Source organism: Neodiprion virginianus, chromosome 4, assembly GCF_021901495.1.
Source record: "Neodiprion virginianus isolate iyNeoVirg1 chromosome 4, iyNeoVirg1.1, whole genome shotgun sequence".
Classification (NCBI taxonomy): domain Eukaryota; kingdom Metazoa; phylum Arthropoda; class Insecta; order Hymenoptera; family Diprionidae; genus Neodiprion; species Neodiprion virginianus.
Window position 1 is genome coordinate 21,842,407 of NC_060880.1, and position 26,720 is coordinate 21,869,126.

The following is a 26,720-nucleotide window of genomic DNA, read 5'->3' on the forward strand; positions in this document are numbered from 1 at the left end:
GGAATCAATTCGTTTCAAAGAATATGAAAGCATACGAATCGGATTCGGATGAATTGTATTTTTTGAAACGAATGGATTCGGATGGAAAGAACAGAATCGGGAAATTGCAATCCCATATTCTAAATGAATAATTGAAATGAATAGGCTATAAGAGGTGGCATTGTCGCGGATCGGACGGGATAGGAAAGAACAGATAAAATCGAATATAAACGAAGATACAAATTAAAACGCACAGTTTCTCATTGGAATAAAACATGCTTAATTCGGTAAACTAAAGAAACGGGATCCATAATTCTGCTAATAGTTCCGTTTCTATTCTTTTTCAGTTGTTGGAATTGAAAAATGGTTGCAGAGTTACAGGAAATAAGAAATTCAATCTCGTTCTTATTCAAATGCTTGGAAATGGTCAAGAGACTCGAATACGGAGTCTTTTGAGAGCAAGATTTCTGTGATCGTTTGACGCTGTGGATTGCAAAAGTCAGTAACATCACGGTACATCGCGACCTTCCTAACCTTACCCGTTCCCCAACGGAACCACCCAACGGAAAAGAGAGACTCACACACACATGCATAAACCCCGCGACGGATCCCAAAACGTCTACCTACCTACCCGGTTACCTATATTCGATCTAAACGATTCGCCATTTTTTCCAACACACATCATTCTTCATCATTCGCGCCGTGGTCGCTGACTTACATTTTCGTTGGTTACCTGTTGGGAGCAAAATGTTTTTATATCATAGTCTGCCTACTCAGAATACAGTATCGCGGTTATGTCCCGTCAACTCTAGTGTTGTATGTATTATTTTAGTAAATGTTGGCAGACTATCGGTACATTAACATATTGTAAAATAGATTAAAAACATCCTGTATGCCAATTAGCATTTTTCTAAGCGAGCTAAGCCTGCAGTTGATCAATATTTGTTGACTTTTAAAGGGTTGAAAATGATATATAATAATATAAGATGCAATTTCACTACGTTACGTTATGCCAGACTTTGGAATTTTATCGATTTATCAATATTGTGAATAATTGAATACGTTCAAACCTCAGGTGAACCCATCACTTAAACGACATCATCGGTAAATTCAAACGTAGATTATTACATCATTTGCGAAACACAATTCGATCTCGCGAGTGCCGAGTAAGCGATGGTTACCTGTCGCGATGCTCATTCCACTTTTAGCAACGTGCAAAATTTCTAACTTCGAGTAAGCTACGGTACATTAAATTGCGAAAAAAAATTATTGGACTGCAAGTGAAGCACGTTGTGATCGTGAATGAGCCTATCCATGCAGCTAAGAAATCGAAGATTTGTGTAACAATTGTTACCGCCACGCCACGTGACAGAGGAATCCCAGGGAAATACCCATAACCTAACACATGCAAACTCACCAACGTTGCCGAGAAAGGGAAAAGTTACTCGGAAGTCTTAGGCTAAATCTGTGAAAAACAAAATATAACACTTGAATTAATATAGTAAATTGGCTTTTCAGACTTCAAATTAATTATTACTGTTGTCTAGTTTCATATTTATGCATTGCATGTTATGCAAGAACAAAAGTTCGGCACTAAATTCACCACCTTGAATTATCAATTAATAATTAAAATAAGTATCGTTACCTCGACTCTGGGCTGCTCGACACTACATGTAGTAGTTCTTGTAGCATCTCAGATTTATTGGTGAAGCGACGCACTTGTCACATCATTTAGATCTTCACTCATCACTTGTAATCCAAAAATCCGCACTGCAATAACACTTGATTCCACACTCACTTCTTGTACTGTTGCTGTCTGTTTCGACCGACTGAATAAACTTGCTAACAATGCAACTGCGCATTTGCCGAAAATCGGCCAAAGAAATAATAAAATTGACACACGACTCATCGAAAAAAAAGTAGACTTCACTGAAATCTGAAGTTATACAAAACAATGAAAACTCGAGACACGAAACACACTGATCGAACAACGCGACACAACTTGATCAACACGGTTTTAATGTTGAGCTGATACCGGTAACCTGTGATTTCGTCCCGATTGCTCGGAAACGACTGATGCCGCATGGCGCTCAGAAGAGTCTTGTATCAATTCTCTGAGTGATGGAAGATAATAATTCTCCCTCCCTCTTTGTTACTCTTCCCATGGAGTGGGGGTTGATTGAGTTGAATCGCGAATATCTCGAGAACGGTGATAGATACGGCAAAACAAACGAAATTTTGGAGGTCACCTAAGGGCGAAATGACGTAGCTGTCCGTGTCACGACGTACCATCCTGATTCTTATCCAGCCCTGTTCGCGTCCTGAGAAATGTTCTGCAAACTCAGCGATGCCGGAACGGTGGGCCGCGAATCTTGCATCGCAAAAATCGCGGACCCAGTTCGGAACCTAGAAGCCTGACAATAATGTGGAATGATAACTGATGATAAATAAAACCGTCTGTACGAGGTTGAGATTATCGAACGATGAAAATGAATATTTGCTGTTGGACTGTTGAGATTGCGAACTTTTTTCCGCTGCCAAACCGTTCATCGTGCTTTTATGGTCGATTCTTGGCGCAAAATATTTACCGCCATATCAGAATTGAATGACACTTTCCGACGTAGCTTCTTGTTTTGTACCCGTTTTTCAGTTCCTCTACGGGGCGCTAGTAGACTTCTGACACGCTCACCCGAGATGAGTAGGGAGATCTCTAACGCTCGGCTTTTGGTGATACCAGCTAGGTTGGAGCGTCGACGCGACACCTAGGCGGCCATGCACCGAAGCCGGCCCACAATCGTGTGCCAGGCATGAAATTAGGCGCGCTCGCAGAGTATATATAGATATACTCGGTCGATCGAGCAAGTGGTTGCCAATCGCATCCTTGTCCCCGCTCGCACCGATGTTTCCAGGAATGCAAGAATTGGGATTGTTTTTGTTTCAATTATGAATGTCAGCGAATAAAATTGTCTCCAGATTTGATAAATTTTGGATTCAATTAGCGGACGCTGAACCAAAATAATTAACCATTCCCAGCCCGAATACATTTTTTTTTTTTCGATCAAATGTCTGGAGCAGCCCCCTGCAACTAGATCGAGCGAAAAAGTAAAAAGAGTAACCTAGTATGTCACATAATTTTAGTTCTTATTGAAGGCGCTAGTAGTGCAGTTGCACGGGTTGCACTCTGTAAAGGCCGTAAAGGTAATCGCGCAAACCGCGCAACTGTACTACTAACGCTCTCTACCGAGTATGACAACATAGACTCGTTTTCCGAAACACAGAGTTGCAGGTCTGGAGGATAGCAGAGAACTAGAACACCATGGCAACGTTTGTAAACAACATACCACAATATCTACCAGTGGCAGTTGGTTGCTCCGTGACTGATCCTTACCCTCCGCTGTCAGCCGTTTAGAATAAGCACATCCACAGGAGTATCGCGTATCATTTATTTTCCAGCCCACTAACCGAACAAACAATGGACATTAAGGATAGCAGTGAGGACGAAGAAGCACAAAATATATCTGCATTTAGCCAATTTGATGAAAGTATCGAGGTACGCAACGCCGAAGAAATCAAGAGCCCTGTGAACACAGCTATGTCGACATTGAAACGAAGTCCAAAAAATACCAGTAGCCACAGCTCATTGAAGATTGGGGTTGGAAGTCTACGAGGCAATCTCAGTCCCCCACAGCCTTCAAGGTATTTTAATCTTATCCATGCTCTGTGGGTTTTTGTAATCAACGCGACATCTGTAATCACCACTTATCAACTGTCCCAAGGGTGGAAAACTTTCGTGCTTTAGTTTATTAAATTTAAGTTGAATCCAGTCTTCTTTTGTTTTCAAAGATAGATTTGAAACACCGTAAATGTTTGGAAGATTAAAGTAAGAATAATATTTATACATTCCTTTGGCATCTTATTTAATTTTTGTGTCGGTAGACGATTAAGTACGTTAAAATCCTATAAGCATATATGGAATATTCAAAAATTGTTCCACTAGATATTCGAACAAGCTTACGGACCACGTTGAACCCACATCGTTTGGCAAGTCAAGCGCACTCATGAATGATGCTTCTGATAGTGAAGAGACGGATGATGATGATATACAAGGTGGAACAACCAAAGGTTTTGAAACTTATGATCCAAAGGAATTTGAAGATCTTCACGTATCAGCTGAAATCAAAGAACTTTTCGAGAATATCACAAGGTGAGTTGGTCAGGTTTTTGACTTTCTATGTTTTTCAGTGGGCATCTGTAAAAAAAGAAATGCCAAATATTTCCTTGTACTGAAATAACGTACTTAGGATAACATTATTATTCGTTTCCAAGAGGTAGCATGAACGAGATCTATTTGCGGAACCTCTTGAATGTATAATTTTTAACTTTTCGTCTTTTGACGAGCCATTGTGTCGAACATCTATTAACAACTACTTGTATTTTATGTACAGATTCTCACCGCAGAAAATTGACCTTGACTACAAGCTCATTCCGTTCGTGCCCGACTACATTCCAGCAGTCGGCGATATTGATGCTTTCATTAAAGTTCCGAAACCCGATGGTACCGCTGATAAAGTAGGGCTAGTCGTTCTGGATGAGCCCTGCGCCAATCAATCGGAGCCTGCCGTTCTGGATTTGCAATTGCGAAGTCATAGTACAAGTTCAGGACCTATGAAACAGGCAGTGATCAAGCGCATTGACGATCCGGAAAAAAATTCCAAGTCTATTGAAAAGTGGATTAACGATATGAACCAGTTGCACACAAATAGGCACCCGCTTACAGTACATCTCTCAAAACCAACAGTTGACATTGATACGCTCATGCAACAATGGTCTGCAGACGTAGACGAACGATTGGAAAACACTTCGGTTGAATTGTCACAGCTAGATTGTGACTTGCCCCGTCTCGTCGACATTGCTTGTACCCTCGTCGATATTCCAGTCTACCCAGATGCCAGAATGGAAGCACTGCACACGATGTTTACCTTGTTTTTAGAAATTAGAGATCATCAATATTAATTCTATCGCAGTAGACATTGAATAATAGTAATAATTTCTAAAATTAGTTTTTTTTTTTGTTTCAGATCACTCTAATCCTTTGTTGCACAGTGGTACGTACGTACAACCTATATTCCATGGCTCTGGCGTTGCCTAAGCTCCTTGTAACGTCATTTATGGGTGAAACTTACTTTCTATACGTTGTTAGGGGACTTAAAAATGCATGTGTAACATCAATAAATAATCATTTAGGATGTAAAGACAAATAAATACGATTTTGAAAATTTACATCATTCTCATAATATTTCTAAAGGTTAATTATCATAATTGATTCTTATATATAATATATATAATGAGAAAAAAGAAGACGATTAAGTTTTCTCCTTTTTTGATGAAACTTATTCAAGCGTCGATGCATTTTGAACTTCCAATTGGTCCATTTGGCTACCTCAATACTTCAGCAGCCAATCCTCGTAAGTAGCCTGTACCACATTCCGGAATAGGACGTCATCATCATACAGCATTTTCACTACCCAAGCTGACAAGAAAACGCTGCACGTACCATCCTCATCTACAGCCACTGGTTGTCCGAATCGCGTTTCCATCCTCCGGATGCTTGTCATCTGATAATTTTTGTAGACCTTCAGGTCCAATTGGACGCAGATTTCTCAACGCGAAGTCAAAAAACTTGTCAGCCTAAATTCCGAGAAATCGTTCAGGGTGGTTGCAAGCTTTCCAACTTCCTACCTCGCCTTGAAACCTCTCGATCATTAGTCATCAGAGGGATGGAAGAAACTTCCCGAGGAATGTGTCTCTTTATTTTAGCTTATGAGACTCTTAATTTCTTTCTTTTGTTGAAATAGACCCATCCTATTGCACGCCTTCTTTTTATAAGTTGTACAATTTTGGTTGTTCTAGGGACGTCACAAAGTATAACGAGCTATCTTTTCACTTTATTTTTTCAAACTCATGTCATTATATTTAGTAATATTTATACTAATAGGTCATTTGCAGCTCAGATTCTAACTCACGCAAATTTGCTAGTTCGGATTTACATTTATTTTTACACACTTTACATTTATATTCAGTGTATATCAGGATAGATAATTTTTGGCATAATGTACAATATAAGCTGACTAGAAAGTTTATTTCAAATCACTGGTCGAATATAAGTATATAGATTAAAGCATGCGGTAGGCACTCATGTGCGCATTTCCAAAACTTGCACAATCTGCTCAACTTCTCCATTTCAATTGATTTCAATACATAATAAAGATGGAATTCAATCTTCGGACACCCAGAGACCGGCGATATCTACCAACTAGCTAACGTTGGCTGAAGAATGAATCACAGAATGAACGCATCAGTAGAATGGAACCCATTAAGTTTCCCCACTGATCTCTATATTCCCTCTGTTGCCTGGTTTTGTCGTTCATACTCTGGCCGCCGAAAGCGCTGACAGTTGAGCGTGTTTCGAACACCGAATGCATTGATTTGTATGATTTGTATATGATCGCAACAGGTTGTAAACGAAAACAATTTGTTAAACAGCCGTCTCACGATTGATTTCATGATTTCTAATGAGCCGAAAACTGAAGTGGAGAAATATTTGTAAAAATGGACGATAAGATCAAAGACCTAGCTAGAAAAAAAAATCCAAGTCAGCTTACCAAGTTCATCCAAAATGTTGATTTGAAAGATGTGAGTATTTTTTTGTTTTTCATTTTCAGTACGTACCCAGTTTTAGACATAAACCGTATAAAAAGAACAAAAATGTGAACTGTCTCTACTTTTGTTATTATAGCTATGTGAGATGATCCAGAACAAAATTTGTCATATGGATTTTCCAAAACTACAGAGCAACATTTTGGAGAGCTTCAACGACACTGCTTCTTCCCAGTCAAAAAGACTCAAGGTTGTTGAAGCGACTTTGTCAGCACTTCAAACAGCAAATATCACCAACAGCCAAGCTAATACGATAGTCTGTAGGATCATTATGGACTTTCCTCAATACTCCTCTACGTATCTTACCAAACTAGTCGAGTTTTGTCAGGAACGGATCAGAAAAAATGATGATGAATTTATGAGGTCAGAATAATCCCGAGAATCCTGTGCAAAAACAATAAGGGCTGAATTACTTTTATTGGCAATTTAAAATGAAAAGTATACTTTAACATGCTTAATAGATAACATTCCAAATATTAGTAGTAAAATCCCCATAACCGTTGAAAGAGAACGATCAAGTGGAATAATTTTCTGCGTGTGCATGGCATAGCACTGCAGCTAGATCAACTGCATTAAAAATGCCTTAAGAAATTAAATATCTCATCAGACTGTTATTATTGGGAATCCTTTCGCTGCAGTAAACGAATACAATATCATAATAATTCACAATAGATTTTACAAATATGTAAGACAGACTATTTCAAACTGATAAACTGATAGACCAACTACTATGTCTATGTTAATTTTAAAAAATTTATAGCAGATTGATGATGCTCTCAATTGTTTCTTTCATAATTAATAAATTCTAGAAATATTTTTTCTATGTTAATAAGATCATAAGTTTATAAACAATAGGCTTTTGCAACTTTTAGTTAGTAATTTGAAGGTTCCATTTACTCCAATTAGACAAGTTATCTGTCCAAAGAACTGTTACAGCATAGACATGAATGTAATGTGTCATGATATAAACGTCTCTGATTCTTGCAGTTGGAAAGACATTCTCCCACAAGTATTAGAAGTCCTGGAAGACAGGAAAATTGTAGTCAATAATGGCTCTGAGATGTCGGGAAAAGAGTACAGAGAAACTATCATCAAATCTTTGTACTCTGGCCAATGGGACACGGCAGTTTTGCCATCTGTCACAACGATGTTTAGGTGGCTGATTCGAAGAACAAAATACCACTATTATTGATAGTTTGTTCGACCATGCAACATGAACGATTGTTTTTGATCTTTTTAGAGAAATATCAATGTCCAAAGAAGAGCACCGAAAGGTGGTTGGAATTCTGTGCAATAGGCTGTCAAGCATGCAACCCAACGAGCTACCTCCTTTGGTGCATCAATTACTAACTTTTTGCCGTCAGCAAGACGCGGAGTGTGTCATTATGGCTCTCTGCAGATACTTTCAAACGCAGTACGCAAATGCATTAGAAGAAGATTCGCAAGAGTGTTCTGAAAACATTGGTAAACATTAATCAGCCATTCAGTAATCTAGCTATGACAGAAAAAGTTCCTTACTCTTTCAGTTTCAAATAATTGCAGGTGTGTTGACTGTCAAAGAAATTCAAGAGGCGGAAAGTACAATTCTTTATCACATATTCCATGCTACAGAGGTGAACCAGAATAGTTTGAAAGATTTCATAAAATCCGTCCGCAACGCAACAAATATTCCTGCATATGTACTTGATCCATTCATCATGACACTGCTGTTGAACGTATCGGACATATATGAAAACGACGTAAATATTACAAACATTACGCTATTCAGTCGTAACCATTGTTAAATCATAAAGTTTTCCATGAATTAACTAAAACCAGTAAACAAACCTTGAAATATCTAGGAAGTTCACATGATTTTTCGTATTTTTTTTGCAAATCGTGCTTTACTCAAAATGCATGCTTATTTTGGATTTCTAAAAATATACTCAGAATACAAATAATAAATTTAGGTATAAATTTGCTAACTCTTTGCTACTTCGCATAACTTTTCACAGACTCTGGACATTCTGAGAAGTGCACTAAGCCGTATAATCCGTGATAACGAGCGACAAAAACACAGTTCTTGGCTTAGGGAAGTTTTGGACAAGGATTGTAGCATTTCATCAACATTAAATACTGTGATAGGAAACAGGTACAATGCTTCACAGAGTGCAGAGATTTTATGTCATACATTAGTTTCAAGAGCATTTACAACTGTTTCCTTGTTGTTACAGCATCAAAGATAGACACATGGTAGTTAAAGGGTTAGTTGACTTAGCGTTTGTGCTGATGGCAATGGGAGTAAAGCTGGGTGAAGAAGCCCACGCTGTAGTGTTATGGGAAATCGGTAACAAAATAATCCAAAAGCTAATAAAAAAACGACAAGAAATTGGTCCAACTGTGCTGCAAACACTAAACGATAAAATAATCTGTGGAGGTGCTAGTGTTACCCAATACACCTGTAAGTTGCTCTCCTTAGAATTTTAATTCAACACTTTTAAGGGGTAAAATTATTTTTTAGCACACTCGCTTTGCTCAGACGCAAACTTCAGACACGCTGCAATCGTCAACTTTCATCCCTTGTTACACAACATACTACTGTTTTCCAATTCGAATTCCCAGTGACTACTTTTACATAGTATTAATATGATATCTCAGATGGTCTGAAAAAGAGTGGCTGAGCTGATGGAGAATGTTCCTGTAGTACGATAAAATTAATTGATAAATCTTGAAAATTAATTTTATTTTAGATTGCCTTGCAAACATATGCCAAAAAGTACCTATAGTTGTGCTTGAGTGTCGTGTATGGATTATCACGTTGCTTGAGAATTTGCTAATAATAAACGCAGCTGCTGCGACGCAGGTGATTTTCGCAGTGCTCCCCATTGTGCGATTACAATCTGAAATACGAGACACATTAAGCATGGTATTGCGCAAAGCATTGTACTCCAGGGAAACCCAAATTCGTAAAATGGCTGTGACTGGATTTCTACAACTACTGAAGAACTTGAAACTACACACTCTAGGTGCACTCAGCCAGTCAACAAGCCGCGGCACGTCAAGTGCTTCTAGCACATCAACTTACACACAAGTACTTTAATATTAGAAATCATTAGTTTCTCACTGCTCCATTACAGTGAATAATTGTATTTGTGGGACAAATGTCGAGCCTATCAACTGGGTTAAGGGCTACTCTTTGTGCCGAATATTAATTTAGACTTCTCAAAAAATTGGTATAATAATGTTGAGTATCATTTACGAAGTCAATCTTCTGTTGTTTCAGAATATATAATGCTCCTATAAAAAGAAGCCAATAGCGTTACAGAAGTAACGTAACCCCATGTTCCTAGTTCTAGTAGCCACTAATTCAGGTTAAAATTACCTACTCGGGCAATTACGGCTCTCATTCACGATGATTGTTCTCTGAGCAATGAACCATATTTTCAATCTGAATTTAAAAATACTTACATTAGACAAATTTCCATACATACCAAATATAATTGTCATTGGTGAATTCATATATTGTTGGAAAAAACTTGTATTTTTCCAGAAATTGGTATAGATGTATCGTTTTTGGTCACCTTAGTATAGTGTATGTTCATAACTACTATGTTAGAATTGTTAGTACTACAAGCACATAAAAGATTTGAACACTAAAGATAGTGGGGTGGCTAAAAACAGTGCTGCTGCCTTGTACTGTAGAAGACAGACCAAGTTGATCTGTTTCACTAAGCACATAAAATGATCTCTGCTAGATCTGGGTAGTTAGATTTTATTCTACCAACTGGCTGAAGTAAAAGCGTTGAGTGTACAGACATACTGCCTAGGTGCCTGAGGTTTATGAAATGCATGCATTGCTCATTTACGCTACATCACAACACTGGATAATCGTTTTTACCAATTCTCCAGGCAAGTCTGGAAGTTCACACCAAAAAAGTAGAAGAGAACCCTCGACTCAATACGCTGTTATGCTACGAGGTGCTGGGCATTCTCAAAAGGTGTTTTACCCAACAAGCAGAGGTCAAATCATGCTTATATGAAGGTATGATCACTACAATTTGTAAAGCAGAAATAGCAGCACTTCAAGACCATTAAATTACCTGTGCTCAATATTAAGGGGTTTTATGTCATTACGTAATTTTATTACCGAATTTTTGCTGTTCTACGAACCTTCGGCCAGCTTTTTATAAGTCAAAGTTACGATTTGGTTGAAAATTGTACATTGTATAGTATATACTAAGATAATTATACATGATGTATTATAAGAGAATTCTAAATGATTTCCATCATAGCATTAGAACCTTCAATGTTCAGATAGAAAAATGCTCAGTTGTAGGATAGAAAAGGTACTGCTCACTTAAGGAAATTCATAACAGTTTCTTATATTGTTAACTATTTTGGTATCAACTTACTAAATTGTGAAATATATATTTTTACAGGATTATCTGATGCAATTGTGATGAATCCTGAGTTGTCAAAATACTTGGTGGAAATGTTACTTGAACATTTTGAACAATACTACGAGTCTAACACTAACATTCTACCACCATTCAAGCTTGATAAATGCACGTCAATTCGTGGTGCAGAATCAGTTTTACAAGAACCAATTGGGAACTTGGTTTTAGTAATGCAACGAATATATGTCGAGGCAGCTTCTGAAGAGACTAATGAAATTGAAAAGCTGGGATTCATACTAGAATCCCTCTGCAACAGAATGTCCAAGTCTGAACTTGAGCATTTTCAAGTGGTAAGTAAAACAGTCGCATTTACAGACAGGTTTGTTAATTTTTAACGAGGTTAAAGTTTGGAACGTTAATGTTATACTGCATATCTTGTTTATTCATTATTTTCGGAATTTCCTGAGGATCATTGAACTGTAATACGCTACTACATACTGTGGTTTCATTAACTCAACTATGCCAAAGTTATTATAAAGTTAAAAAATAGTGATTTAAAAAGGAAAAAATTTTTGACGTTCACAGTATTAGCTTCAATCCCGTAATTTTCAGGATCATGATATTGATCTATTAGACAATATACCAGAGTGTCAAGAGAAACTTCATAACTTGAAAGAGATGATAACAGTTTATGAAGCTCTCATTGCATACAGAATTGTTACTTGGTCAAATGATTCTACGAATCCTGCCCACAAGATTTACACGTTATTTGATGGCTACAATCGACTTATCACCCGCACAAAGGTAACAATTACTGTCAATGTAGTAGCCTAAAACGATGTGCTGAATATCTTGATATCATAATGCCAACAATTTCAGCCTGCACCGAAGGTAAAGAAAGGTGAGGGTAAGAAGAAAAAAGACAAGGATGTTACAGATGCCTCCTTCAAGAAACCTGGGCGCAATGTAGCCATTAAACTACCACAAACTATTCTAGATCTAGAAACCGTACTCAAAATAGTTACTCTTCTATATTCGTAAGTATGTTTATGTAACACACTTGTATATAAATTTACATCGACCTCACAAGGCAATGGAAGCATATGAGTTACCTGTATATCTCTTGCAAATTTGGGAGCATCGAATGTAATTTAGATTATATGTAAATAGGTCTAAAACGATCTACAAATTCTCGACGCGATATGAAGCGAGAGGATAGTGGGTATCAAACACCCTGGGTCATTTTTCACCTTAATAAATTCAGTTTAGGTTAATGCTGTAATTTTCTTGCTCGAAAATAATACCATATCTATTAATTTTAGTAAAATGTCGGATTTTGACGCAAACAATTATTTCACATACTTTTTCATGAAATCTCTTGAGTATGCAATCCATTTGACGTATTGTAGCGATACTGTGCCCTGGTCATCTCAAATCGAATCGCGCAGATTGCAAGAAAAGGAATTGTTTCACCGCTATATACTGCAAACCTGCATTCAGCTTATGCAGCGTACGAAGCAGTTAAAAAACAACGACCTGCGAAAGCATAAGAGGCAGGATGTATTGAAATGTTTTGAAATTGGCGAGTAAGGATCATTATATCCTGTATACCAGAAAAATTTAAAGTCGTACAGAACGGATACATGGTATGATAATTCATTTCTTTCAGAATCATATACACGAAAATTGTGTTACAATTGGATGATGTACGTAACTTCGACCAGCAAACTGCAGTACTTGGATTGGACTGTTTTAAAGAACTGTGTAACCTAGCATGCACAAGTCTATCCTCACAATCAGATTTGCTGAACTTTTTAAGGATATGTGGTAAAAACTTCATTATAAAAATAATTTTTAAACTCATTATTACTATTCACATGTGAGTAAATACGTATAAATAGGTAATGCATTAAATTCTCAATATATACTGTACATTATCTGTCAGGAAAAGTTGATACAAACGCTGACTTGGAATTGCAATTGATGAGCGTCATATCACCGGTGAAAAACCTTTTGACAAATGTTCTTGAGGAAGACGATGAAAATGAATTAATCGCTAAAAGAATTCCTTCAATTCTAATGAAAATTCTTTCACTCTTGACATTGAAGTTACCCTACCATGGGGAAAAAATTGCAAATATGCTCAAATGGCTACATGAACTTGCTATGGAAAGAGAAATGGAGCAAAGCATGGCTGTCGCAGTAATTGAATTCATACTAAAGATTGAAGATTACATAACAGACTATGGAAATAGTATTGACAAGATAGTCTATCAACTCTGTCAAATACTGGGGACTGTAGACGAGGTAAGGTGATCTTAATGATTGGGTAATTGCAATATTGATTTTTCTTGAAGCTGCTATTTCGATTAAATTACGCATCTTCAAGTTTAATGCATAATCAATGATTACGTATTATTGAACAGGAAGAAAGTCAAATGCAAGAAGAAGATCAGTTTAAAATTCTGAATGACCAGTCTGCACTTCAAGTACATTCCCTTATTTGTAATGTACTGAAGCAAAAGCTGGATAACACGACGTGGTTTTTAAGTAGATTAAGAGCTGAGCAAGTACTCACGACAATGCCTGAAATAGGTGTAGAGGAACGTATGTATCCAAACTTGTAGTTAAATGTTTTCGAGACATAGTACAATGACCTAAAACTAATCATTAATATTTTTTACTTTTATTTTCATGATATAATAGGTCGAAATGCACTCAGAGATAAAGAACATAAACTAAGCTCTCAGTTGTGCTTGATCGTCCAGACATTAAAGACATTGTCTAATATTTCAATATCACCTGGAGTCAACGCGGATGCAGTATTCAAGAACTTGCAAAATCTATTCAGTACACTTAGCATGTACACGAGATACTTTTACAACAAATCAACAGCCCAAAATCCCGTCTTCCAAGCCGTTAGGTGAGGCTCGTTATTACGTGTAAAATATAATGGTATTTTCGACTGATTTCGGACAGAATGAGAGAACCAAACATTCAGGCGATTGATCTTTTCAATATGCAAGCAATAAAGTGCATTTCCAAAGCATTTTCCGTGGGAAATATGGATAGAGTCCAGAAGAAACGAATATGGCATTACGCAAGTAACTGAGTTGTGATGAGAAAAGTGACAGAGTGCTTGCTCTCGAACTGCTATCTTACATTGAAAACAACAAAATATAAATCTCCTGTCAGTGCGTCGGTAAATTTGGAAATGAATTGCCTTTCTGCACCTCCTGTGTATTCGAATATCCAAACTATTCGCTTTACTTTCTCAAGTAAGCTTGAAAAATCACAGTACTGTTTGCACCTTGAATCGTCCTGATCGACTATGAAAAATATATGCAATTTCACAAGAATCAACGCCTAATGATGTACTAAAATTGTACTCACTGTATGGTTATACCAATTAGTAAAAACGCTATGGACATCTAATCTTTGACTATATCAAATGGAACATGCATAAAATTTCCAGGTTTGTCCCACTGGTAAAACTAGCCGGAAAGCCACTTGCTAAGACATTATACAGCCTTATAACACACATTGAGGTAAGGGAAATTGTAATTGTTGAACTTCAAGTAAATCATATTTTTAACCTTCATCTTATCTTACTAAAAGGAAAATCAAAGAATCAAATCCAAGTCAAAAATAGTAGACTCATACGCACAAAGGAGCAAAGTATTGAAGGAAACCAAACTCATACCTAAAGTAGTATACGAGATCGAGCAATTTGGAAAGAATGTATTGCTGCTAAGTAAAAAAACTAAGGTAAGATTACAACTGGTAATGATGCAGCATGAAAAGTTCAACTAAAAAGTGATTCGATAAAATATTCTACTACAGCCTATTAAAAATAAATTTTCACTTCCATTCTTGCAGGCAGGTTTGGAAGAGTACGTTAATTACAGTATTACACGAGATTTTAGAATAAAAAATCCAGTTCTCATGAAAGGTCTGGAGGAATTGGATGTTAGTATGGTGAGTTCCAGCTTTTGTGCAAAGATTCGGTACTTTCATTTTCGTTATTCAATACGAAACTATCGATGGAAATATGATGGTTTCATAAGATCCTCTTACATTCCAAATTTTTTATATCCATTAATCTACATTTTTAATTGATACATGTCTTGACATATTTAATTCTTTTTATGCATTTTATTCTATGCAACAAATTTTCTATAAAGTGGTTTGCGGGAAAGTTTAAAATTTGGTATTAAAATCAGGTAGACGAAAAAGTTGGATCTATTGGGAACGAAATAGTTCATTTCGCTACATGCACCATAGGTACTGTTTAAATCAGGGGTATGCAAAAAATGGTTGAATCGAAACAAATTGAATAACGAAACTCAAGTCAAAAGTCCACTCAAATATTCGAACATTCCATTAATTCATAATTTTTTACGTGTCCGAATTTTTAGAATTTTTTTCAACGGTTTGAATGGCTGAAATAGTAAGAATGATTGCAATTATTCCATTTGACAATTTATCAACAGCCCTTGGAAATCATCGAGCGTTATATATTTCACTCGAAACAAGGCAATAACACTAGTAGGTTAGTTACGACCTCATTGTGGGTTAAAGAGACCAGTAAAATTGAACTAAAACGCAAATTACTTAAAACATTCGCAATATAGTTATTTGATTCATATCATATTGAATTTCTTTTAACTTTTAAATATTTAGCATCTAGGCAGCTTTGCTTAGACATTGGGCGTAAACTAATATCATTAATATAAATTGAAACACTTGATCAAAAATTCAACTAGTTGCATAATTCTATTTATCCACCACTAATGTTTTGTTTAAACCGCTATTTTTTTGTTTACTATTGTCATTAGCTAACCACTCAAGGCACAAGTACCAGTACTTCAAAATCAGGTCAATCCCCTGAAAATTCAGATGCAGAAGGTAACACACCTGAACCGCCATTAAAAAAATCCAAGACAACACGTCAATCGCAGAAGTTGTAAGAGGTCACAGAAAAAATTTTACATAAGGTTTGATACAATATTATATTGTTAAACAGATGCTGCGCGTCAGGCTTTTATCAATACAAATTTTTATATTTTTGTATTTAAATAATAAGTTCTTGATGAAATTACAATAAACGATGTGTTACAGAAATAGACATTTAATTTCTTTGTCCGTTAATTATTATTATTAATATTATATCTATTATACATTAATGTATTAACTATACATTATACTTGGTAAGTAAAAAAAAATAATGTATTCTTCACTCTCAGGAATACAAACACTTTTAAAAGTGATAAATAGATTGCTGTTTACGCAACAAAATCGAGTGGCCTATTAAAACCACCTTTGCGATTCATGTATTGTCTATATTTTCGTTTAAGGATAACGTGGACAGCTCCAATGTCATTGCCTTCGACTTTTTTACCTTTCGTCGTGTCAAATCCGCAGAATCCCATTAAACGCATCATATCCTGTTCCTCAGGAGTTTTTCCTTGGAGATCAGCCTCTGTAATTAGCAAATGATAATGAATTGTTTTTTGCGTCGTTGGAGCACACTTTTATTGCATGAGCATTTTTAATTTCTACATTCATCTCACTGATTCTGACAGTATGAGATGGATGAAGTTTAAAGGGGTTTTGACTGCAGCATTTTCAAATTGGTAGACACTTTTTGAGGTTATAGCATCTCTGAGGCCCTCCACTTTTTTATTTCTTCATTACCATCTTTAAGTTACGAACAATTCAAACTTGATATAGTTCCACCAATTGTATAATAGTCAAAATATTCTTAAAAATTGTATTTACATTTCTAGCAAATGCAGTTACGTTTTGCAGTAAACTTTGTACATATAATATAAAAAAAAAAAAAAAATCAATTATTTTTCTGAGTTTAAGCATAATACTTCAAAGTAAAAGCCTTAAATCTTTCCAGTCTCCCCCTCAGTTATTAAACCTATCCATCAATTTCGTAAAGCAAACACATATTATTGAGGAAACCATTAATTCTTGAACATTTAGACTGTGAGGTGCGATAGTAGTCGAACATTAACAGATTTGACAAGTAGATCAAACTGGATCTTTCAGGGTAACTACTGACTGAAATTGCCTCTACAATTGCTTGAACTAACAACCAACCTGTAATAATGGGACGTTCGGCAGTAGGAGGCTTAAATTTTGGTTTAGGTCTTTCTCGGTCCCTGGATCTGGATCTGCTGTAAGATCTTCTATGTCTGTCGCGCTCCCTGTCGCGCTCTCTATCACGTTCTCGTGACTTAACTCTATCCCGATCGCCAGATCTATGATGAAAAAAAGAACACATTATTTTATACACAACTGAGAACTTTTTATAGAACAATCTGCAATGTATTAAAATGGAGTGGGATATGTAGGCAGAAAATTTAGCCCCTACACTATTGACTTCTTCTTGAAATGGCGAAAAAAAGAGTAAACAATTCGTTATTTGGACACTAGTTTGCATTACTTTTCCACTCGCAAGCTTTTAATACTCGCACAAACGTTACAATGGTAAATCTCTTTGAATATAGGTATCGAAATATTTACCTTCGCCTTCTGTCCCTGGATCGTCTTCTTCGTCGGTCACGATCCCTGTCTCTCTCGCGAGACCGATCTCTCCGTCTACCTGGAGATGGGGTTCGACTACGACCCATTTGAAGAGCTCGTAGTTTCACTTCCACACAACTTGAGGTGTAGTGTAGTACTGAGCCATCGTGCCAAAGAGTCAGAATTTATACAGCGTAACTTATAGTGCATATTTTCACCGCTAGGTGTAATTCTTAAGCCACGCCTCTGCGAGGGATCGCAGTGGGCCCACGGGTGGGGGGTTGGTTGGATTATGGCGCATGTTTGGTAAATGTGTACCGCAGGTAGGTGATATTAGGAAATAGCCCGTCGGCCCATTACGGGCCCACAGTTCCGCGAATAATTAAAAGAAATGAGGTATCCGATAAGTAATGAAGATAGGTTCGCAGGTAGGTAATAAAAATAGGTAATGGCCGACCGGCCATTTTCTAGTATTACTTACCTGCGGGACACTGTTACAATTGCATAGACGATTTCTACAGAATTTCACGACGGCTGGCAAATTTTGTATGAAAATTTAATCTATCACAAATATTGTTATGCTATGTATGAACATTTAATTTACCACAAATATTGTTATTGGTGCGCCACGGACCTCGTTGTCGGGTGCTTACCGTTTAACACAACACGCTAGTAGTATTTCAAAATCGATTTTCTCGTAAACTATAAGTCGTAGAGTTGAACGGCTTTGGGGAATTGTTATTCGAGTTCTCACCTTTCCGTACTACAAGTATGAGAAATTACCAAAATGTCATTGGTGTATTGTCCCCTTGAGAGCAAAGTGTATCGATGTAAATCAATACAAACTCCGTGTATGTAACGCTATGTGGCAACGGCTGATATCCTCAGAAATGGTGCGTTGCAACTGGCAGTTACTAAGCCGTAAGGGAAATATTTGATTGAAGGATAAAATTCTTATTAAACAATATCATTTTGGTTTAAATATAAAATATTAAATATAAAGCAATCAATTCAATTAGTAAAGGGTCTCTCAGCCCAAAAGTAGATTCATTCCATTCGAGGCACACTCCTTGAAGTACAATTTCGTATATAATTTCATATTGTGTTACATTCCAATTGGTAATCAAATTTATAATCCCATCGTTAATCTATACACATTGATTAGTACATACATTTCCGCGATTCAATTTAGAGTCTAGCTTCTAAGTCGTCCAGAAGTGTCAGTTGGGACGTCACAACGCGTCCATCGGTGTTATTTTTCACAAGCAGTTCTTCACTGTCATAAGCTGTCGCAGTGTTCGCGCCACTAATCTCCATTATATTGTTATATAGAGATCGCTACAGAAATGAGAGGTTCGCGGTGCCCGCTGCCACGGCATTTTGCTGCCCGTGAAAATCTAGTCGAATGTGGCGCTCCGTGTATATCTCTTCGTGCTTGAACCGTATACTTGAGGGTATTTAAAATTGCATCGAGGAAGACGATCTATGCCTATATCTTATACCGTGGCGATGGAACTAATCTAACCTAAAACCACTAAACCAGAGGACGTGAAAGTCAATGTTGGTATTTTGATTTAAGGAAAAAGAGTTGTCAGAATTATCCGAACGTGTTAATTAGGTGTGACTATTTTCAGAAAGAATAATCATGTCGGTTCCAAATGATAGTTTAGCCGATCTGGATTGGGTGAAGCTTCGCGAAGACATGGACAACGTCGCTCGCGGGCCTGAGACATTTACGCAGAAGCTGAATCGTAAATTCAGAGAGAATCCTTTGGTACCAATCGGTATTTGATTGTCATACTTTAGTAATCATTTCACAGGTACCTTGTAAGTTTCAGGGTTATTTCTCAATGGTAATGACATTTTCAGGCTGTTTCTTGACAACTGCAGCTCTATCCTACGGGCTTTACTCCTTTAAAACAGGGAATCGTCAGATGTCACAGTACATGATGCGAGCCCGTGTCGTTGCCCAAGGTTTAACCGTTGTCGCATTTGTGCTTGGGATGGGTGCAGCCGCCAGCAGGAAATAGACTTGCTGACTTGTATACTGTGCAGAGTTAGTTGTGCGATGTCAAAATTGTAATCTCCATTCATTTTTAGGAGTCGTATTACTTACACACTCGTAATGATATTTTGCAAGCGTGAAAGAAATTACTAATTGCAAATTATTATTTAAGCTACGTATATTGTACAAATAAAATAGATTTTACTTTGCGTAAATCAATATTCAAACTTGTATAGGTATTATGTATGTATATATCATGTGCATAGGTTTATAACAGACTTTAACTTTGTAGGGACATTTTTTGTTGGTTGACTGTCACCGTCGAAGACTCGATTTGCATTTCAGTATCCACCTTGAATATTGTATATGTAATTACATGTATTTTTTAAGTCTTTAATATCAAGGAGGCAGCTGAATAAAATTATTGGCATTATTTCATTGATAATTAATAAAAACTAATATTTATAAATACTCTGATTTATTACAATTGCATTATACACATATTATTAAATCATAGATGTAATTTTATTTAGATCATAATTATAGTGATACAACGTTTTTCTGAATTAATAGCAATCTTTTCTACGTTATAGACACACTACCGTAATGGTGATGAAAAATTACGTACAAAAAGATCCTAGTAGCAATATCTGAGAAAACTTTTATAATATCTACTTACTAGTTTTTAAAGAAATTTCAACGAAAACCATATTGTTTTATTATATCTCAAAAATTGCAAAACGAATTCCCTCCAAGTGTATCATAAAATCATACTTATGAATCGTTATTTTTCTGTTATAGGTATGCCATTTATTGCAATCTTTTGCACACATCGTGAAAATAAACATCTATGTATATAATTTTACTGTAGAAAAGATTAAGAAAAGGGACAAAAATAAAACGGAGTTCTTTTCCATGTATGATGTGTAATATGGCAGCTTGATACGATTAGATAATATACTATAATCTAGTGAATTGTGAATTGTACGGACGAATATAATAACCGATCTTGCATTTTTCGTATACATTACTGAACAGTACTTTACGCGGTAATTGAACGATTGAAATTGAAATGCTCTAAAAAATAATTTTGCAACAGTAAGCAAGAAACATTGTCGTGAAGTAGTGGAAAAAATCTTTAAAAAAAGAGATGACTATGCCATTCCAGACTTTTTTCCAAGTAAATCTGACTTTCAGCTCTGTGTGAGAGATGACCAATGAGTATGTTCAACTATATTTCTCTGTACTTCCTTTGGCAACAAAATTAACGAAACTTATTGCATAATCATCACAACTTGGTGATGCGCGTACAAAACTTTGTCCTGTATGTCTAACAATTTCATTTGTCAAAAAGAGAAAAAAAAAAAAAAAGCAAAGAGAAACCAAAAAAAAGAAACAGAAAAAAGTTTACCATCATCATTCATCTTTTGTCAAATTCATACTATAAATTGATGAAAATTTTTTTTTCTGAAGGGCACTTCGTAATTGGACCACTTAGTTACAATTCATACTGAAACATTAATTACTTGTATGACAACTTAATTGTTTATTAGATCAAATGCTGATATCTTCTTCGCGATGCTCGCCCAATGCAAATAAACGCGCAGTTTATTTGTGCGAAACTGAAGACGAGGAGTGAAAAAGTAAAAAAGATGTATATACCTACATTATGCACACACACATTATACACACCTACGTAGAAAACAATATCATACTGTACTTTTCAGACATTTTTTATATTAATAATCTCGATATTTTTGTGTACTTCTTTTTAAAGAAATGTTACTGAGTATTGATTGCGAAATCATTAAAGATCAGACGAATAATACGTGCATTTTAATTATTTATTTTCACGTTTTGAAATGTTATCATATCTTTCAATATATCTCGGAGGTGTAATGTCTATGATAATCAAAAATTGACTACAGTCTTCCATGTGTTGAACACAGCAGCAAATACTCTGAATGCTGCGAAATGAATGACTTATATTGCCGTGATATGCTACAAAACTTTTTATTATTTCTTTCGATTTTTATCCGCATTACGCGTAGTCAAATGGGAAAGATATACAGAACGAACAAACGAACAAGGTTCGCGTCTCTGTGGAAAAGTCAATTTCAGTGAACTAGACCAGGGCAAAAATATCTTTGACCGAAATCAAACGATTTTTTTAAACTCATCGTGACTTCCGTGCTTCAAGTATTCCTCATTGCAAAAAGTGCGAAGGATTATTTTACACGGTTAATCGAATGTAAAAAACTTGACGCGTTGACACAGTTATCACGTGATTAATCGTGATTTTTGTTTGAGAACGGCCAATGCGATCGCAGGGTTGCACTGCCTGATTTCCTGGCCCCACTGGTACTTAATGATCGAGAACGAAGGCTTGGCGGGCTGCTTGTTGAGCTGCAACTACTCAAACTGGTGCTGGGAGTTAGCCCAAAAATCTCGTGGACAGTTGGCCGTGTCGCTGCGTAATCTGTTTCAACAGATTCTATGGAAGAGGAGAAACAAACCCGTACATTCTTAAATGTCAAGACAAGTTCATACTTGGAATTCACGGTGATGCTATACTCCAGCCAATAACCAATATTATTGCAGGCTTTCGGATAATTTTTGAATGCAGTGATAAAATAATAGTTGTTTATGGGGTCCACGACTCTTTGTCACAAACACACAACTTCCCAAATGTAAAATAATACTGTTTTATTTCACGGAGATGTGGCATGAGCAATTTAACATACCTACTATACGTAAATCAGCTTGCATTCCTGCAATTCGGGGTACACACCTTGTAAATGATTGGAGAGTGTGAGAAATTTGATCAATCGTGAAAAATGAACAAACGTTGGTCGGTAAAATGTACCCCAAATAGCATAAATGCGGGCAGATTTACCTTAGGTTAAATTCTCCATGGAACATTTCCACAAAATAGCCCACATAAATATCAAAATCTGTAAAAAGTTTAATTATTTTGATCGCCGTGTAACTGGCTTAGCAGGCAAGTTATTGCAAGTTATGGCAAGCGCGATTTATTATTAATTATAAATTGTTAAATGTCGCAAGGAAGATATATTTTCTTACTATATTCAGTTCAATTTCGGAGGATCATGGGAAACTAATATAGCATTTGCTCAAGTCTTCACTGAGCAGGCGAAACCAAACGTACCGATCAATGGCGTTTCGTCGTAAAGAGACCCTTGACGCTTGTTGCTGATGAATGAATTCCTAGCACTTTCTATAGACGGAACATCTTGGATAGTCTCAGCGGCGTGCCTCCACCTCAAATGATCCTTTGCATGAGCTACGAGTTGCCTCAACCATTTCTGTGCCTCGTCAGCAGTTTCCAATCTTATAGTAGTCATTTTTTCAGACCCCTCAATCGTGTTGCTGATCCGTAGCTCTCTCGACGAAGACTTTGATCGCTGAATTAATGTTTCCTGGAGGAACATTGGAGGATTACGATTAAATGAGCGGGAAAAATGACATATAAGGATTTCTTCTGGGTGTTTTCACATTTTAAAGATATCTTTCAATTAATTTCAGCTACCCTGTTGATCGGTAAGATGCTGAATGGACTCTGCTCCTCATCAGCGAGTTTCCGCGAGTCCCAAGCCTGAAGTGTAAATCTTTGGATTCTTGCCCAGCAGGTTTGTCCGTCAAGGATGATGCTGCCACTGCATGCTTCTTTGGTAACACATTCTGGTTGCGCAGCCAGCCGGCAGCAGAAGTGCCCGAAGAGCGGCAGTGAGTGATTTTTATTTTCTAAAATATACATATCGCGGGATGATAACTAAATGGGAAGTAACCTAATTACAGGTGTTCCAAGTTTTGTAATCATTGACACTCGTTGAAACGTCATAAACCACATCATATTATAACAATCCGTAATAGTATATTGGCGAAAATGATTACTATTTTCTTACCTAAGTTGTTTAGGATGAGGTCGTGTGTGTGTATATTGTCATCTGTGTCGTCTAGAGTCAATCTCGCAGATGCCATTAATTCAAAATGTGGTCCACTGAAATAGGGAAACATTTTTCTTTAGTAGTATTTCACAAAACTACCAATCCGTGCTGATTACGTGCAGATAAACTCGTGAATAATTATACTTTATGATTTTTAATAAAGCTTCTTATTTTTCTCGTTCTGATAACGTCTCGGAGATTCACAGAATTATGTAAACCTCTTCACTGCCCTAAGAATTTCACAAAAAATAACGAAATTTTTTTTAAAGTTCGACAGCATTTTTTCGATCGTTTATACCGTGGGTACTAAAAATCAGATCAAGAGGATGTCAGCTCTTGCCGACCGTGTTGAACGCAACTTATTTTGACTATTACCTTATTCTACGAATTCATTTCTTCGCCTTCTTTTAGCATGAACCAAAAAAGTATTTCAATATTTTTGTTTGCAATTGCAACATGTATAATTGCACAAACTGCGGCATTTTCACATCAGTGATGCGTAGGCTTTGATAATAGTAAAAAAGAGTGACTGTAGCACTATTTTAAATGCGTTTCGTGTAATGATCATCAATCAAACTTACATTTCACCGGAATTTAATTCATCCCTAAGGGAGGCAGCGAGTCTTTTTCCAACTGTTCGGGAAATGGAAGAGTGAATGGATCGTTTGATTCTACGGGGCGTGCTTGCGATGCTCAAATCCTCCTGCAAGATGTGGCTGTATATCTCCAGCGTGACTTCGAATTCCGCTGGCACGTTGTTACTAATGAAATGTAAAACAGGAATTAAATTCAAGTCAACGGCATATTGTACGAACGTCGCTACAAAAAATTGATTTCGCTCTTAAAAATTATGGAAATATCACGCGCAATAGAAAAGAAGAAAAAAGCAAATATACTCACAAGATAAGCACATCGGGGAAGGTCACATCGGTAAGCGCCCTGTCCACTGGACAAAGCAAGGCCGTGTCGTGGATTTCGGTCCCGACGCGGGCCAGGCAAAACACGGCGAATCGTCGATAATCACCCCGGTTCTTGAAGTGATCTGAATCCCTCCACATTAACGGTATTCGTAGGTCCGACAATGAGACTCTTGCCGCACTTACGGGTAAACTGTAAATGGCGATGTCACAAATGGGTTCAGCGTCGAGTCATCATTCTATACATTTATTGCTACATAAATGAAATTGCGAAACGATAGGTATAATAAAACTCCAAGGTTCGTATTAGGGCTGAAGCCTGTGCGCTTATTTTTAGTGAGCCAGGTTAATTAGCCTTTCGGTTTAATTGTTTCTTGGAATAGTCGACTAATTGGCTCTTTCGATTATTTACTTTTACTATTAATCGATTAATTGCACAGCACTGGTTTTTATTATTAAAGTTTCCGCCGAACGTATTTTAGTTCACGGTTTGGTCATTTGAGAAGATTATTAAAATGAATACTATCATTCGAAGTGTTCACAAGGAAAAGAAACATGGTTATTTTTAGCATATATGTATACGGTCATGTGAACCACGTGTTCCACTTTGCAGGTTGTTCTAGTTATGTGTTTCAAGATTTTCTTAGACCCTAATTCAAGTTTTCTAACCATAATTTTTCTTACATCGGAGATCTCGTTCGCATTTCACACACGAAGAAAAAATAATTGTTGGAAGCAATTATACAATTTTAGAAGAAAGATAGCATAATAATACTGCAACATCGTTCATTAATTGTATTCTACGTTATGGCAATTGTAATTAAATATACAACAATGAACGGCTTATAAATGTCAAAACAATTTTTTTCGTTTCATATAAGATTTGAGTACAAGCATTCGAACTAAAAGCTTTTCATGCTTCGGACCAAAACTCGTTGTGAAGTCTTGCAAAGTATCATTTTTAACGTATATTTCATTTAAGTTTCGTCAAAATAGATGTATAAAAAAAAAAAAAAGTTAAAAAGAAAACTAACCAACTCGAGTAGGCCGACAAATAATATTTTCAGATTTTTAGCACAGAAATCACGAACGTTGGAAAAATATAATCGAAAAAGAAAATAATAACACGAAGTGTGAGATTATCGTCTATAACGGAATGTTTACCTCGGTTTGTTAGACGATTCTTTTTTACGTCGCTGAAGCTCCGCCATGTAGGCTGACATGCGTTCGTTAGAGGTGAGCAGAGCTCTGGCTGCTTCCAGACTTTGAGCCCGATGTCGAGCAGCTGCCAAAAGCCTTGCGGATCCTTCTCGCATTTTGATCTCGACTTCGATCTTCTGCTCGAGATCATATTCCTGCAACAATGGTTAAAAGAATAAAATTATATTTACCGAAAGCGATAATAAATTGCTCGAATTACTCAAGCATCGAGTATTCAAGATATGTTACAATAATTGCGTAACTCGAAGTATAGTGAAAGTGTACGCAATTACATAAGGACAAAAACGCGTGTGCGAAATTACGATATTAAGATATTTGGGTCAAGCCGATTAGGAAAACCGTGTCGAATGATCCCTGACCCATTTTGTCCGGTTAACTCTGGATGTATCGGTAATACGGGACTCTTCATGCAAATTGGGCCAATTTTATCGAATACATGTTGAAAATTTTTTTAAGATTCGCCAGATTCCACAGTTTCACAATTTTGATTCCATACCTTTTTTGATATAAGTTTTTTTTTTCTGAAAATGCAGTCTTCCAATACAGTATATGCTCTGAAACACTGATTTTTACAATAGTATACGTTCAACTAACTTCACCAATATTAACATTTCGAGAGTAGGTTATACTTTTTTCTGGATTTTTCAACTTGACACTACATCTTAATACTACCGTGGTCAACATTTTTTAACAAGGTCTGTTAAGAGTTATAGCCGGAAAGAATAACTTGCACGTCTTTACCGATGTAAATAATCCGTTGTTTCCTCTTTAAACTCGATAACGCAAATATCTGTAAGGAGTTGAGAAAAAATCAGAGATCCCTCGTCCAAGAAGACGAATCAGAATTTCTGAATTGCACAAAGAACCAAGATAACTCGTCTCGTAAAACTAATCCGGTTCAAACATTGATTGGCAAATAATTTCTTACCAAAACGACTAAGTGAAACTACGAAAAAAGAAGAAGGTTTGAAAAAATAGTAAGCTGGATACGGCATGCATA

The 26,720-nt window shown here is 36.6% G+C and overlaps 5 protein-coding genes and 1 long non-coding RNA gene across 13 annotated transcripts in view; 3 read left to right on the plus strand and 3 right to left on the minus strand.

Annotated features, from left to right (window-relative positions):
* Positions 1 to 2,996: 2,996 nt before the first annotated feature.
* Positions 2,997 to 5,259, plus strand: LOC124302161 (intraflagellar transport protein 46 homolog). Its single transcript, XM_046758004.1, has 4 exons — positions 2,997 to 3,043; positions 3,266 to 3,675; positions 3,977 to 4,183; positions 4,425 to 5,259. Exons 2-4 carry the CDS (start codon positions 3,452 to 3,454, stop codon positions 4,990 to 4,992), a joined length of 999 nt encoding a protein of 332 aa, XP_046613960.1. The 5' UTR covers positions 2,997 to 3,043; positions 3,266 to 3,451; the 3' UTR covers positions 4,993 to 5,259.
* Positions 3,880 to 6,435, minus strand: LOC124302163 (uncharacterized). Its single transcript, XR_006907645.1, has 4 exons — positions 5,420 to 6,435; positions 4,726 to 4,958; positions 4,433 to 4,642; positions 3,880 to 4,228 (listed from the first exon to the last, which is right to left on the minus strand). It is a non-coding gene; the product is annotated as an uncharacterized LOC124302163 (long non-coding RNA).
* A 98-nt stretch (positions 6,436 to 6,533) lies between these two features.
* On the plus strand, positions 6,534 to 16,056 carry LOC124302160 (Fanconi anemia group I protein). The gene is made up of 21 exons (XM_046758003.1): positions 6,534 to 6,672; positions 6,776 to 7,059; positions 7,684 to 7,851; positions 7,937 to 8,160; positions 8,239 to 8,435; positions 8,691 to 8,827; positions 8,910 to 9,136; positions 9,426 to 9,766; positions 10,585 to 10,717; positions 11,115 to 11,422; positions 11,685 to 11,876; positions 11,952 to 12,109; positions 12,482 to 12,658; positions 12,742 to 12,899; positions 13,018 to 13,379; positions 13,499 to 13,679; positions 13,779 to 13,995; positions 14,548 to 14,620; positions 14,691 to 14,840; positions 14,952 to 15,050; positions 15,911 to 16,056. The coding sequence occupies exons 1-21, from the start codon at positions 6,589 to 6,591 to the stop codon at positions 16,040 to 16,042; spliced, it is 4,002 nt and encodes a 1,333-aa protein (XP_046613959.1). The 5' UTR covers positions 6,534 to 6,588; the 3' UTR covers positions 16,043 to 16,056.
* LOC124302162 (U4/U6.U5 small nuclear ribonucleoprotein 27 kDa protein) lies at positions 10,104 to 17,775 on the minus strand. Of its 4 annotated transcripts, none has more exons than XM_046758008.1 (4): positions 17,610 to 17,766; positions 17,184 to 17,344; positions 16,474 to 16,554; positions 10,104 to 10,123 (listed from the first exon to the last, which is right to left on the minus strand). In XM_046758008.1, the coding sequence occupies exons 1-4, from the start codon at positions 17,714 to 17,716 to the stop codon at positions 10,119 to 10,121; spliced, it is 354 nt and encodes a 117-aa protein (XP_046613964.1). In that variant the 5' UTR covers positions 17,717 to 17,766; the 3' UTR covers positions 10,104 to 10,118. The 4 variants fall into 4 exon arrangements, with proteins under 4 accessions (XP_046613964.1, XP_046613962.1, XP_046613963.1 ...); XM_046758006.1 differs by lacking the exon at positions 10,104 to 10,123 and adding an exon at positions 11,514 to 12,608; XM_046758007.1 differs by lacking the exon at positions 10,104 to 10,123 and adding an exon at positions 15,695 to 15,959.
* Positions 17,776 to 19,061: 1,286 nt separating this feature from the next.
* On the plus strand, positions 19,062 to 20,969 carry LOC124304145 (HIG1 domain family member 2A, mitochondrial). Its single transcript, XM_046762222.1, has 2 exons — positions 19,062 to 19,393; positions 19,479 to 20,969. The coding sequence occupies exons 1-2, from the start codon at positions 19,255 to 19,257 to the stop codon at positions 19,637 to 19,639; spliced, it is 300 nt and encodes a 99-aa protein (XP_046618178.1). The 5' UTR covers positions 19,062 to 19,254; the 3' UTR covers positions 19,640 to 20,969.
* LOC124304141 (rhotekin-like) overlaps positions 19,927 to 26,720 on the minus strand; it is a 74,554-nt gene continuing 67,760 nt past the window's right edge. For all 5 annotated transcript variants that reach the window (XM_046762217.1, XM_046762215.1, XM_046762216.1 and 2 more), the window contains 7 exons: positions 25,664 to 25,854; positions 24,483 to 24,692; positions 24,164 to 24,343; positions 23,541 to 23,635; positions 23,165 to 23,379; positions 22,784 to 23,054; positions 19,927 to 22,108 (listed from right to left, as the gene is read on the minus strand). In XM_046762217.1, the coding sequence (XP_046618173.1) occupies positions 21,903 to 22,108; positions 22,784 to 23,054; positions 23,165 to 23,379; positions 23,541 to 23,635; positions 24,164 to 24,343; positions 24,483 to 24,692; positions 25,664 to 25,854 (1,368 nt within the window). In that variant the 3' untranslated portion in view covers positions 19,927 to 21,902. The remainder of the gene's footprint in view (positions 22,109 to 22,783; positions 23,055 to 23,164; positions 23,380 to 23,540; positions 23,636 to 24,163; positions 24,344 to 24,482; positions 24,693 to 25,663; positions 25,855 to 26,720) is intronic.